This window comes from Acinonyx jubatus, chromosome D1, assembly GCF_027475565.1.
Source record: "Acinonyx jubatus isolate Ajub_Pintada_27869175 chromosome D1, VMU_Ajub_asm_v1.0, whole genome shotgun sequence".
Taxonomy (NCBI): domain Eukaryota; kingdom Metazoa; phylum Chordata; class Mammalia; order Carnivora; family Felidae; genus Acinonyx; species Acinonyx jubatus.
The window spans coordinates 74048805-74062371 of record NC_069390.1 but is presented as its reverse complement, the minus strand read 5'-3'; the positions used below and the strand labels follow the sequence as shown (position 1 = coordinate 74062371).

General features: G+C 39.3%; 3 protein-coding genes and 8 non-coding genes across 43 annotated transcripts in view; 9 read left to right on the top strand and 2 right to left on the bottom strand.

The window, feature by feature from the left end:
• CD1H11orf54 (chromosome D1 C11orf54 homolog) overlaps positions 1-2523 on the bottom strand; it is a 21853-nt gene extending 19330 nt beyond the window's left edge. Inside the window, exon 1 of one of the 3 annotated variants that reach the window (XM_027040024.2) lies at positions 2372-2523. The gene's annotated coding sequence lies outside the window, so the exon portion shown is untranslated. The other 2 variants (XM_015082643.3, XM_015082642.3) reach the window with 2 other exon arrangements.
• TAF1D (TATA-box binding protein associated factor, RNA polymerase I subunit D) lies at positions 2319-13472 on the top strand. 31 transcript variants are annotated; one of them, XM_053203801.1, is made up of 14 exons: positions 2319-2473; positions 4188-4372; positions 5087-5465; positions 7118-7290; positions 7586-7646; positions 7985-8154; positions 8972-9007; positions 10010-10058; positions 10301-10335; positions 11361-11409; positions 11808-11850; positions 12635-12705; positions 13079-13129; positions 13367-13472. In XM_053203801.1, exons 2-6 carry the CDS (start codon positions 4314-4316, stop codon positions 8144-8146), a joined length of 834 nt encoding a protein of 277 aa, XP_053059776.1. In that variant the 5' UTR covers positions 2319-2473; positions 4188-4313; the 3' UTR covers positions 8147-8154; positions 8972-9007; positions 10010-10058; positions 10301-10335; positions 11361-11409; positions 11808-11850; positions 12635-12705; positions 13079-13129; positions 13367-13472. The 31 variants fall into 31 exon arrangements, with proteins under 31 accessions (XP_053059776.1, XP_053059784.1, XP_053059788.1 ...); XM_053203809.1 differs by lacking the exon at positions 8972-9007; XM_053203813.1 differs by lacking the exon at positions 10010-10058.
• LOC113593843 (small nucleolar RNA SNORA40) lies at positions 8683-8809 on the top strand. Its single transcript, XR_003414203.1, has one exon. It is a non-coding gene; the product is annotated as a small nucleolar RNA SNORA40 (small nucleolar RNA).
• Positions 9830-9960, top strand: LOC113593839 (small nucleolar RNA SNORA18). Its single transcript, XR_003414199.1, has one exon. It is a non-coding gene; the product is annotated as a small nucleolar RNA SNORA18 (small nucleolar RNA).
• Positions 10104-10176, top strand: LOC113593845 (small nucleolar RNA SNORD5). Its single transcript, XR_003414205.1, has one exon. It is a non-coding gene; the product is annotated as a small nucleolar RNA SNORD5 (small nucleolar RNA).
• LOC113593834 (small nucleolar RNA SNORA8) lies at positions 11151-11288 on the top strand. Its single transcript, XR_003414194.1, has one exon. It is a non-coding gene; the product is annotated as a small nucleolar RNA SNORA8 (small nucleolar RNA).
• On the top strand, positions 11539-11678 carry LOC113593837 (small nucleolar RNA SNORA1). The gene has a single exon (XR_003414197.1). It is a non-coding gene; the product is annotated as a small nucleolar RNA SNORA1 (small nucleolar RNA).
• LOC113593833 (small nucleolar RNA Z40) lies at positions 12039-12111 on the top strand. Its single transcript, XR_003414193.1, has one exon. It is a non-coding gene; the product is annotated as a small nucleolar RNA Z40 (small nucleolar RNA).
• Positions 12738-12862, top strand: LOC113593838 (small nucleolar RNA SNORA32). Its single transcript, XR_003414198.1, has one exon. It is a non-coding gene; the product is annotated as a small nucleolar RNA SNORA32 (small nucleolar RNA).
• On the top strand, positions 13169-13295 carry LOC113593835 (small nucleolar RNA SNORA25). The gene has a single exon (XR_003414195.1). It is a non-coding gene; the product is annotated as a small nucleolar RNA SNORA25 (small nucleolar RNA).
• CEP295 (centrosomal protein 295) overlaps positions 13435-13567 on the bottom strand; it is a 55612-nt gene continuing 55479 nt past the window's right edge. Inside the window, exon 30 of the mRNA XM_015082644.3 lies at positions 13435-13567. Coding sequence (XP_014938130.3) covers positions 13529-13567 — 39 coding nt within the window. The 3' untranslated portion in view covers positions 13435-13528.

The window sequence follows — 13567 nt, the reverse complement described above, 5'->3', positions numbered from 1 at the left end:
TTACATTCTCTCAAAACCTCTCACTCCAAAGAGATAATACATTTCTCATTCCACAAAAGAGGAATAGGCCAGAGAGAATGTATTATTTGAGATCACCCAGCTATTAAAAGAAAGATTAAAAAAAAAATAATTGAAAATCAAATGTAGCCCACTGTAAAGGCAGAACTCCGAGGTTAACCTGAGGTAGAATGACACAGCTCAGCTCACAGACGGAAGAATTTGCATACAGTCATCTTGAGAGCACTCAGAGGTGTCATCTGTTTGCTTTGTTTCTTCCTGCTAGGCAGTGAGTGATCTTTTTGAAGATAGGACTAGGGCTCTCTTATCTGTCTTCCGAGTGCCTTCCTAGTGGGCACCATTTCAGCCTTAATTATTTATTGAACGTTTACAACGTGTCAGACACATAAGTCTCTGGGATAGGGCTGGCTTGTGGGTGTGCAACTAGCATAATTGCACAGGGCCATGTATTCAGAACAGCACTTGGTTCAGTGCTCTGCTGTCCACCACCCTGCAATTCTTAACTTTATATTTGAACTTTTAGGACCACTAGGACAATGGAGCACGTGCAGGATCAGAGGCCGGAGGTGCATTGGGCATGTCCACCACCACCATTCCTTGCTACTTCACTCCCATAATGCATTTGTGAAGCCCCAAGAACACAGAAATCTAGTGGACCCACCATCTGTGGGAGTTCAGGGAGACTTAAGGTCCCCGGATTGCATAGTGTTGGTGTTGCATACATCAAGAAGTAAAAAAAAATATGTTAGTTTTGTGCAGTTTCCACTGTTCTGGTAAGAACAAAATACATGTTTGTATGAGCTACAAAATACATATTGTGAAATTTAAGCAATTCTGCATACGAGTTGACTGTTCTTTCATCTGTATTTAAAACTGGCACTGCACGATAGAAGAAGTAAAACATGCTAATAATTTAAATTTAAAAAATTTTTAATGTTTATTTATTTTTGAGAGAGAGACCGAGCGCAAATGGGGGTGGGGGTGGGGGGTGGGCAGAGAAAGAGAGACAGAGACACAGAATCTGAAGCAGGCTCCAGGCTGCAAACCGTCAGCAACAGAGCCCAATGCATCGGGCTTGAACTCACGAACTGGGAGATAATAACCTGAGCCAAAGTCCAATGCTTAACGGACTGAGTCACCCAGGCGCCCCCAAATTTTTATTTTGACATTCAATAGCAAATTTCTATTAACAAATGAATACTAACATGCTGTTATAATTAATAGAAAGTTGATGCTATTAGTTGAAACACCGTGACAAGCCAAAGGAGATACTAGAAGAAAGGAGAGAGCTTACTTTTTAGTACCTTTAGTGGCGCTTCGCCCTGCTGTTCGAACAAGGGAGCCTGTATTTTTATTTTGTACGGAGTCTCACAAATTGCATGGCCAGGGCTGCTCCCAAATATGACAGCGAGTAACACGACCATACCTGTCCTGGCGTTTCCAAGTAGTTCATAGATAGACTTGTGGAAATGCCCGCCTACCTAAGGGATTCGACTTTTATGCCTGGAATTTTTCAGTATGTAGAGAGAAACTATGTAAAGAGATCAGTTTACCTTCAAGGTCTGTTCAATCCTGAGACCACACTGACTCTACGGGACTAGGCAACTTTACGGGTCTATCATATGATACAAGAGATCTGAAAGTGGACACACCAAACCAGCTCATTCCTTTTTGTAACTCCTTTAGGAGAAAGAAAAAAACCACCCAAACTAGACTAGTTGAAACTTTTAACACTCAGTAGCCGTTCGGGGAACGAAGTCAAACACCCAGAAGAAAAAAATCCACCGCTGGTGTCTCTTGCGACACGTTGCCCAGCTCCAGGAGGCTGACCCTCAGTTTGGAGGGAAAGAGTGAGCTAACAAAACAAGTCCAAAGGTGGAGAGGGGAACCGGGTGTGCAATGGAGTAACACCGGCTTCCAGTACAAAGGTTACACATTTTGAGTCAAGGTCAAGGCAGGGGTCTGTCACAGTTTCACACAGAAGAGATTTCTGAAGACAGAAGTAGATCTAACAAAACACAGCCGGCACCACACTCACCTCCACGCACACACCCCCGACCAGGCCTTAGGAAATCAGACGGCGGCTCAACAAATGCGAGACACCGGAAACAGATCAGGCTGAGTGGCTGCCTCCTGGCAGTTCACACCCACTCCGAAAAGTTGACCCCACTTGCAGAAAAGTTCTTGGCTATTCCATTCACCTATTCAGTTAGCCGAGCCGACTCCTGAACCGCGAGAAATGCATCTGTCAACCCCGCCTCCTCCGCTTTAGGGAGCTCAGGCACCGCCCACCCCAATCGCCCCGCCCCTCGCGGCGATCAAAATGGCGCTCCCGCATCTTGCTGCTTCCCACCTTTCACGTTCCTCGTGGCGTAACGTGTTCTCGCGAGATTTCGGGCCCACTATTAGCTGGGTGGTGCGATGGGCCATCCTTTTCTTTCGAGAGGCCGTGGAGGTAGGTGGTCCTAGGCGCGTTGGGGTGCTGCGGTCAGGAGGTTGCCGGATGCGGACCTCCGAGGCCTGGTGCTCAGCCCGTGCCGAGCCGGCGCTCCTGGTGCAAGCCGTTTGCCAGTTTGGGTGGGTAGGAAGAGGACGTGATCGTCCGGGCCTGGTGAGCGAGGGAGGAGCTAGGTTTCCCCGGGATCCTCGCGTTGCTCGGCAGGTTGCCGCCACAGCGCAGAAGGCAGGCCCTGAGGGTGGTGGGCTCGCGGCTGTGGGCCTAGTGGCTGGATGGCGGCCCACACCTACGCGTTTGTAGGCGTGCTCCGTTGTATGTTAGTGAAGTTGTTAAAATTAAGTATTACGGGCGAGCACACGTTTTGTTAATCTTCGTAAGTGCGAGGTAACCATTTCTGACGCCATTTTCCTTGCATGAGGTTGGGTGCTTCCTGGAGACATTCTGCTCGAAGGTCAGGCATAGTGAGTGGTTGAAGGGGTTGTTACCACCACGCACGAGCGCCGGATCGTGGGACGGAAGCGACACTTAGGAGTGCTTTCTTTAAAAATTTATTTTAATGGTTATTTATTTTTGAGAGAGAGTGTCGAGTAGGGGAGTGGCAGAGTCGGGAGGCAGGATGGGGCTCGAGCTCAGGAACGGTGAAATTGACCTGAGCTGAAGTGTACAACCGACTGAGCCCCCCAGGGGCCCCAGGAGTGCTTTCTAAACCGTTTCCGAAAAAGTGGTTTTTGAGTTAATGCCACTGTGATATTTAAAAGGCAGATTTAAACTCCGGTATCCCATCAGTGCCATTGGACCCAATTTTTGTTAAATTGCTGTTTTTGGGCAATTCATGAATTCGTAGATTTTGCATTTTGAAAATGCAAAGCTGCAACAAGACATATCCTGAAAATTACCACGAGTCCGTTGGGTATTTTGCAGATACAAGATCTGTGTGACTTTAAGGATTTCCTGAGTTGAGATATTTTGCCATTTAATTCTAGGATTCCTTTCTTCCTTACTCAGTTGTCCTTCCCTTGTAACGACTAAACACAAGAGCGGAAGAATGTAGGCATCACCTATGGGGGAGATGAGGTAGCAAACTAATAAGACAGTTTTTGCTTTGTTATTGTAAGAGCTTCCAAGGAGATTAAAACAAGAGAGATGAAGGGCACCATTGTGTAGTCTGTTAGCCTTTCCTTGAAAAGTTTGAGAATTCAGGACTTATCAGGAAATCCTATATGCCGAGGTAGAAATTTCACAGTGACTTGGAATCACAGTATGAATGAGAAGAGGCTACAAATAAAAAAATGAGGCCAGCGGTTTGGATTGACAGTAAATCGTGGGGATTATTTCTCCTGATACACTGAGGCAGCATTGCCTCTTGCCTTCGGATGTAGTTTTTCCTGGGAATGCTCATCTGCTCTTAACAAATGGCTTTTTGGCTATTAACGGTGTGTTAATACTTGCACACAATATGGCTAGTGAATTTACATTCTGTATTACGGGAAGATGTTTAATACTTTTTTTTGGAAATGTACTATAATCTTATTCCACTTGGATATTGAGAAGACACAACTGAAAGATGGAAACCATGAATTCACTTTGTAGATTTTAGAATTTTTGATTTGAAATGGATAGTTCCTATATAAAAATATTAAAGGCTTTGTATTTGATTTTTTCCTTAATTTACATAAAATGGCATTATCTGACTACGTGAAATTTTGTTTAGATAATAGCTGTTTATGTTAGCATTCGTTCGGAGAAGCCACATCATGTTTGCCGAGTTGTCGGATATCTGAAGCAAGTAATAAGTGATGAATAATTTGGAGAGGGGCTTGGAGAATACATAACAGGAATGAATTCTCTGAACCCTATAATGGCATCTGATTCAGCTGTGGAAATTGAAAATCACAGGTAAGTGCTTTTTAAGTTTTTTAATCACCCATTACTAGATTTTTATCGCAAAGCTGACTAAATTTGATGGTAATGTTTACTGTATTTGAATTACCTAGTAAGCAGTAAAGGTAATTTTCAAGAATTAGAAAAGAAAAGGAAAACCTGTTACAGGTCTTCGGCTTGTTTATATAATTAACAGTGGGACACATTCTTAACCAGGGAAGCAATACCCTTGGCCAGTTTGGTGTCTCTTCCTGATGAAATTACTCCTACAAACGGGCAATGGACATCAGTGGGTGATCTTGCTTAAAAATTACTTTGTGATACTGCACATTATCGAGAATGCTGGCATGTACATGTATATATATATATGATGGAAATATCTAGTTAACAGGGAAATGAAATGGGCATTTATACTGTATTCAAGTCAAATGTTTACTTTGTTCCTCTAGTTTTATTTAGAGCAAGTTCTAGCAGTAAACAAGACCGTCTTTGGAAATTAATATTCTTTCTTTTGGAAGATCATTTTTTGGTAAATGCTATGAGATCATGGCACTATAGGCCATTTTCAGCAGTCAGAATGAAATAGTTGGCTTAGTACTGAGCCCATCTTTTTAAAAATTATTCTGAACATGTTTTCCTGCTTTTGGTCTGTGGAAGAAAAGTGTATTACAGTAATCAGTATTCAGTAATACAAGAGGGTGTGATTAATTTTTCCCCTTTTTTTTCTAGTGATAATTCTTCATCTGGTAGCAGCTTATTTAAAACTCAGTGTGTCCCTTCCTCACCTAAACCGAGGCAAAGAAACCCTATCAGAAAATTTGTTTATTCACCTGAAAGTGTTCAAGCAAAGGATTCCTCTAGTGACTCATCTTTAGAACCAAGACCATTGACTTTAAAAGCTATTTTTGAAAGATTCAAAAAAAAGAAACGTAAAAAGAGGAAATACAAGCCAACAGGAAGACCAAGGGGAAGACCAAAAGGAAGAAAAAATACTAGACGCTCCCAAATAAATAGGAAACAAGTTAGAGACAAAGGATCTGGGTTCCCATTTTTAGAATCAGAGCATGAAAGAAAACCACTACCTTGGAGGAAGATTTTAACCTTTGAGGTCAGTATTTTATAAATGTGGATACACATAGCCAAAATGCCTGAAATGATTTGTTGGCCACTTTTAAGTGCCCCCCCCCCCTTTTTTGTGAAGTTTATTTTTTTAAATGTTTACTTTTGAGACAGAGCATGAGGGGGGGAGGGACAGAGAGAGAGGGAGACATAGAATCTGAAGCAGGCTCCAGGCTCTGAGCTGTCAGCACAAAGCCCTACGCAGGGCTCGAACTCATCAGCTGTGAGATCATGACCTGAACTGAAGTCATCCGCTCAACCAACTGAGCCACCCAGGTGCCCCTGTAAAGTTTATTTTTGAGTGAAGGAGCCCACAAGCGAGCTGGGGAGAGGTATAGAGAGGAGGAGAGAGAATCCCAAGCAGTCTCTGCTGTCAGTGGTGAGCCGGTAAAATGTGGGGCTCAATCTCAACATTTGCCAGCCCCGTTCCAGGGAGTTTGACACAAGCATTCCAGGAGATGTCTGGATTTAGATTTCTCTAGAACTTAGCCCTGCTTGATTTAGGATAAATAAGGTCAGACACTACTTTGCTTTCAACTGTATCTCTTTATTCTTTTGGTAGTCTCTTCCAGAGTTAACTACTTGTGTTTGTAGGTGACGAAATGTGTAAGGAATTCATGTCTAATATTGGCACAGCTATAAGCATGGTCTTTCCCTTTACTTGAACAGAGTTAAGACTTGTGGTTCTTGTTTTTTATATTCCATTCCCAGAAGTAGTTTTCACTGTAGAAGTTACCTGCAGTTGGTCTTAGGCTTTCTAGCAGTAATACCTACAGCCAGTCTCCCATGACCTGAGCCTAAATCCAGAATTAGATTCTCAACCAGCTGAGCCACTCAGGCTCCCCTTGGTGGCCACTTTTAGAATTGAGATGTACCTGGAACATAAAATGTGCAACTTTGTTAATACTCTTCTGTACTAACTGCCACTTCAAGGCCACAACCCATCCTTCAGCACAAATACCACTTGGGTTCCTGGGTGGATTCTTCACTGGTCTATTCAGTGAACATATCCATATATGAGGTGTTTCAAGGCTGTTTATATAAAATCACTTGATTTAATCAGGCCTTTAAACACTCCTAAAACTGAAATGATTCCCAGTGGTTTTATGGTAACCTAAGCCAAACCTATCCATACCTTCCATGTGCAGTGGCTTTAGAATAGGCCATTTTCTTCTGATACCAAATACTCAATTTCTGATAGAACTGCCCAACAATTACTTAGCAGTAAACTCTCAAATATTTTAGTTAAATGACTGCATAATTCATAAGTCTCTTGCTCTAGAGTTGATGATATATTTGAAAGAATATTCTCTAAGCTTTTGTTTTAAGCTAATTCTCTTATAGAGATTTGTTTCTTTGGGAGCTTCTAAAAACATTTTTTAATGCAAACAAGATTTGTGCTTAGGTTTTCTTGGTATACCAATGTAGGTAAATTTGGTAATGTGCTAGGTAGACCACAGATTCCTTTTAAAACCAGCATCTGGCATATGTGGCCCACATATGGCAGAGTAACTAAATCAAGATCATATAAGAGTTTTTAGCAGAGGGATCCTTTCTATTTTGGAGCATAAGGCATCTGCTGGGTCAGGGAAGTTTTTTATTTTGTGAGGCCATTACTTACAATACAGTGTTTTTATGTAGCAAGCAGTGGCAAGAGGATTTTTCAACTACCTTGAAAAGCTGAAGTATGAATACTACCTCAAGGAATCCTTGAAACAAATGAATGTTGGTGAAGATTTAGAAAAAGAAGATTTTGACAGTCGTAGATATAAATACTTGGATGATGATGGATCTCTCTCTCCTATTGAGTCAGAGTAAGTTTACTCACGTGAAATAATTTTGGTCATAGGTTTGGTCGAATTAAATGTTTTTGAACTTTAATGTTCCATATCATGCTATCAATTTGTTTATATTTTACAGTAAACCATTTGGGTTGGTAGTTGAGCTATGAGTTTGGCACATGAGACATCCATTTTGGGTGTTACAAATGATAGCGTAAATTTTCTTTTTAATTAGTATTGATGTTTCAGTTGTACATCATGATAGTATATTACTAATGGGTTCTAGAAGTTTTTGTCATCTGAGTGAGGATGTATTTTAATGTTACAGAGCAGAGGATGATCTTGCAACAAATCTTGAACATGATGACGAATGTGATATCAAATTGGTGGTAAGTGACATTTTTGTCTCATTTCGTCTTAGAATAGCAGTTGGTACAGGAAGAATTTATTCTACTAGTTACTATCTTAGATTCTGAATTTAGTTTTTGAAAAGCTTAATAGATTTGGTGCAGGAAATAAAAATAAGGATTATTTGGATACTTACTTGGTGAGAACATGGGCTTTTCAGTAATTGCTATTAGGATGTCTAGTGAGGAAAAGAAGCTGAATTTGGATTTTTAACATTTAGACCGTCTCAAGGTTTTTTCAGTAACCTAGAGTTAAGTTATGTGGGATAACAAAAGCAGTAAAATTTAGTTGTTGCTTAATATGGATGTTTTTTATGCAGGACCATAATTATTTCATAGTAAGTTCTGAAGTACCAAAGAAGAATGTGTATTCAGAACAAGAGGAATATACTGAAGAAGCAGCTGTGTCTAAAAGGAGAACATCAAGGTCCAAAAACATTGGACAGAGGATAGAATGGTCTGAAAAGGAGATAGGAATATGAATGTTAAGGTAAACAGCACAGAGAAAAACAGCTTTTCGTAGAAAATAAAGATGATAAATGCAAATATATATGTCAGTGATAAAAATGAATCTAAGGAAAAAATAAAAAGAACCTGAACAAATTAGTGAAACTCTGAATTATCAGGAAAAGCATTTTAAAGCTGTGGAATTGTTTACATGTAGAAAAGAATTAAGGCTTGCATAGCAAAAATAATCACCTGATAAATAATAAACAGGATCCTACTGTTTTTGTCCATACTTTGTTTCAGAGCAAGAGCTTAAAGGTGTCATTTTGAGCAAAGAAGTATGGAGATTATCTCCTGAAAACCTTTATTATAAATGTAATCACTAATGATTGACCTCTCCTCAGGATACCTGAAGCCGTTTTTATCCCAGTTTTATTCAAACAAAGACCTTTAGTGTCAAACGTGTTATTGTAATAAGAACTTCCTAACTACCTAGACTGTGTCAACTACAATTTTCTTCTCATCACCACTGTATATTGCTGATTATGTCACTAAATAACGCTGTATTGATTGCACTTGTGCTTGTTTTTGTTCAGTTTTGTGGACAAAGACTTAGACAAGTGCAGAAAATAAATCCTCTTTTGCAACCCAGAACTCATGGCTCAATATGAGTTTTGATACATGTAAGAAGGAACAAGATCCCTACAACCAACTAAAGTGATGGTGGGGGGTTTGATAAACTTGAAAGTTGGTTTCAGGACTGTAGAATGACTAAAGCACAAGACAAAAGGGAATTCTCAACTATGGTGAATTAGTATTACGATTTTAATGTTGACATAAAAGATGCCTTCTTGTTGTAGGCTTTTCATTTGAGAGCACAATGTCTGGACTTAAAGGTATGTCTTCTGCTTTCAGTGCAGGAATGTCTTTTGGTGAATTTTTGGATCAGATTTGTTTAAATGTACTTTATCAGATCATATAAACCTCTACAGGTTTCATTGTTGAAAGACATTTTCCCAGTTTTAATTTGTTTATGATGTGATTTCAGAAAAAGATTTTAGAGTTCATACATTTTATAGTCACAGATGCGAGCTTTACTTCACTTGCAGGAAGGGGTCCCCAAACTGTAACTTAGGTTATGGCAATAATCAGAATACAGGATATTCCCATTTTAAGCATCTACGTTAGCTTAAACTAATGCATAATCTAAAATGAGGTTTAGGACTTAATAGTGTAATGTTAGAAATGATTACACGAGATTTCCTAAATCTGAATGATGGAAAGGTTAATTCACAATCATCCAATTTGTTTTATTATCTTCCAGGGATTCCTAAATGGGAAGAACATAAGTACAGCCATATTAATATTTTCCTGAAATTTTTTAAGTCAAATAACTGTAGTTCTTAAAATGAGGCAGAATCTTAAACATTTTGCTGTAATCCTGGGAATTTCATTGGAGTTTGTAAAAATCAAGACTTTAGACATGGAAATCTTTTTCCTTTGGTGGTTCTAGAATAGCTACTTGGTACTTTGCATGTCTATCTCAGTATACACTCTTGTAACCAACCATTCAGAAAATCCTTATGCGATTAAATTATGGAATAAGTTTGTTGTAAATAGGATGTTTGGCTTTTTGCACAATTTTGAACTCAGATTTAGAGCAGATCACAGGTCTAACTTTTCTTGTGGAATCTTCAGTTTTAAAACTGTAAACAGTGGTTGAGGTCTATCCCGATGGGGCTTTTTCTGTAGACCTACATCGTTGGAAACGCCTCATAGAGTATATGTGTGGTTTCCTTTATTCACAGAACTATGTGTTAGATCTGTGGGAAAGAACTACAAGACATCTATCTGCTAAAACATTGAAAGACCTAACGGTCATATATTTTAAATCTTAGGTATTGGAGTATCCCAAGAATCTGTATAGTTCAGGGCGTGCTAGTTTAGGTAAGTTTTTGTTGGGGACAGTGTAATCTTGGGGGCACCGTTACAGTTCACATGATGAATTTAACTGTTCAACTGCTGAATGATTACAGACATGAACTAAAACTTGATTCTGACGGAGCTGACGATAGCTTAAAAAAAAAAAAAAAACCCATGGTTGTCAATTTGGATGCTAAGCACCTATTTTAGATTTTAATCACACATTTAAATTGTTCTTAATCTTTTATTTGGTATTTTATCTGTAGGGGTGAATATGATTTGAACTCATTTACGTTTAGAGGTAGGTGGAATGTTTAATTTTTGTTGAAATTTATTAAGAATTCAAAAGTACTGAAAAAATGTGAGTTGTGAGTACGGTATCCCATTACTGTTGTGCCTCGTAGTTATTTGGGTATGCCACAGAAGTATTAGATCTTAGGGTGCCTAGGTGGTTCAGTCAGTTGAGCAGTCCGACTCAATTTTGGCTCAGGTCATGATCCCAGGGTCATAGAATTGAGCCTTGTGTCAGGCTCTGCGCTGAGCAGGGAGCCTGCTTGAGGTTTTCTTTCTCTCTCTCCCTCTGCCCATCTCCCCCACTTGTGTGTTCTCTAAAATTAAAAAGGTATCGAGATCTTGGCAAAGGTACTTGCCATGATATTTATACACCGAATTGGACAAACTGAGAAGACTGCATGTCTAGGGAGTAACATGAAAATGCCCCCTCCCGTCTTGTATCCTTATGAAACCATTGCTATGGTTCATCCTAATAACCTGTGTATTTGGATATGTTACAGTACGGATATTGAATTTAAATTCTGCCTAATAGCAATCTGAGCTACAGATTGATTTCACAATCCACAAGCCACAATCTTGATTTCTAATGCATCATTTCTTTTAGTATTTGACTTAATAGTTCCATATGTATAATACAGAGACAGGATAAAGATAATGGGGACTAGATTTATAATTTCAGATGCAGTTAATGTAGTTGCCTCATTGGAATGATAATTAGGAATAAAAGTCAAATTACATATTACAAGAACTTAAATCTCTAGAGATAAGTTTCTCAGTGGTGTTGCAACCTTGAAGTACAGGGGTTTACAATTCAGTCATGATTGCACTGCATGGTATCTGCATTCAGCAGCTTGTTCCTGCTGGGTGTTCAAAGGACAGTGCAATATCAATTCAGTATCTGGCATCGTTGGTTTTCTTGGCTTCGTGCATGTTAAACCTGGTATTTTTATTGAAACAGTATTCCTATATTTTTTCATATTACTGAATTTGAGATCATCTTTGATAGGAACTAATGCTTCTCTTTTTTTCTAGGGTGTTTGAAATTGAGAACCAGGGGTCCATGTAGTCTGACCCTAAACATGTAAGGCTTTCTATTTCTGTTGCTTCTGGTGGGTGCTTTTATTGCTAGCAAACAGAAACAGCAGGACTTCTATACAGAATCAGAAACCTTTGTATAGCTTATACATAAGCTTGAGAGGAAATTTTTAAAAGCCTCATTCATTCTAAGGTGGAAGTGGGCACTGTCATTCATGGTGTCCAGGAATTGTTAATGTGGCTACATTGAGACACAGGTAATGCTTGCATCACAGCAAGTTTATTGCAGTGGTGACAATGAGACCTGTAACATTTTCTGCTAGGCCTGTGGAGTAGAGTGGAAGTAACAAGACTTTCCCATATTGGAAGCAATTAAGGGATAACAATTTTATAGATCATTTGCCAAAACAGCAATCAGTGTAATTCTTAAAACTTGATTTCTAGGGCCCTAAAGTAAAAAAAAAAAACTGGATCCCAAAGATTGCAGGTAAGATTTCCCCTCAAGTGCCCAATCTTACAGGAGTTGAAAGCTTTTTCTTTCATAACACTTCATTAATGTTCCTAATGCTTTGGTTTACCTAATTTTGGCAACAGCTAATCCTGGTGGTTTATTGTATCCTAATTAAAAAAAAAACCCTAGATATTAACGTGTTTATACAACTTGCCAGTGATTTGTGATGTTATGATGATGGGCAAAATGTTCAACTGCTCTGACTGGGCTGAATGAAAGTAGCCTTTCTGAACATCCATCTAAATGAAACCTGGGGGACACTGGATGGCTCTGTCAGTTCAGTGACTTCAGCTCATGACCTCATGGTTGGTGTATTTGAGTTCGGGCTCTGGGCTGATAAGCGCGGAGCCTGCTTGGGATCCTCTATCCCTCTCTCTCGTGCCCTTCCCGCACTGGCATGTTCTTTCTTCCCAAAATAAATACAGTATTTAAAAAATAAGTGGGGGCGCCTGGGTTGGCTCAGTCAGTTGTGTGTCCAACTTTGGTGCAGGTCATGATCTCGTGGTTCATGAGTTTGAGTTCCGCGTTGGGCTCTGTGCTGACAGATAGCTTGAAGTGTGTCTCCCTCCTCTTGGCCCCTCCCCCCCCCCAAAAACATAAAAAAAATGGAATGGGTTGAAAAATTAATTATTCCAACTCTGCATTTTTAAGCCTGGAGATTTCAATACGTATTAGTTCAGAACTGGGTATCCGGCTACTTTGGAACCTAATTAAAACCACATTTTGAGAAATTTAGTCTGAACTTTAAAATCGTCCATAGGTGGGGAATTCCTGAAGTATGTCCATATTCAAGTGGAGATTAAAGAAGCCCAAGGGAAAGAACTCTGGCAAGTTAGTTCTTTATCTTATCTTTAATGGTATAATGGTCATTACCAAGGCTTTGAGAATGTAGTTTCTCATTTGCTGTGGACATGACCATAAAAAATTTTTCCACTAGGCTTGCTTTCTTTATGCTACTTTGCTAGCGTTCAGCCTATTGGGAACATTTACAACAGCCATATTTCAAATTCTTATCTGACCATACATAGTATTTTGAATGGTGCGTGCCTAGATCTCTGTTGTTACCAGTAACTGGGCAACTATATTAATAATATTATATTAATTAATTAACTATATTAATAATAGATCTAATAGAGGGAGATTGGCTTTATTTACAGGATCATCTCTGGAAATGGAGTTTTACTTTTCTATTCCTTTTCTATAGGATAGGACTGATGGTGACAACTGTGGATTGAACAAAAGCTCCTTTTAAAAGGTATGTACACATTTGAAAAAATTTAAAGGTCTAATTTATAGGTCATTTCAAAGAGGGCTTGTGGGGCTAAAACCAAGAGCCCTTAACGCTGTGACCAGATATCGAAGTTCTCCATAGGATATAATAGTTACTCAGTGTTGCTATGTTTTCCTGAGGAGATACAATATTTAGCTCCTTTACAGCCATGTGGGAAAGAAATGTCTCCCAAATTTAACCAATGTATACTCTCGTTCTCAGGGCTATTTTGAAGAATGTGATTCTGACTCGGAGGAACGACGGTGCTTGGGAGTGGAAGGAATCCCATGTTAAAATTCTTAAATAAAAATTTATTGACTTTAAATAACTTCACCTATGTTACACATAATTTAAACAAAGAATCTTTACACATTTTGTAGAAAGTCAGCACGTATTTTTGGCTCGAAGTTTCTCTAGTGTTTT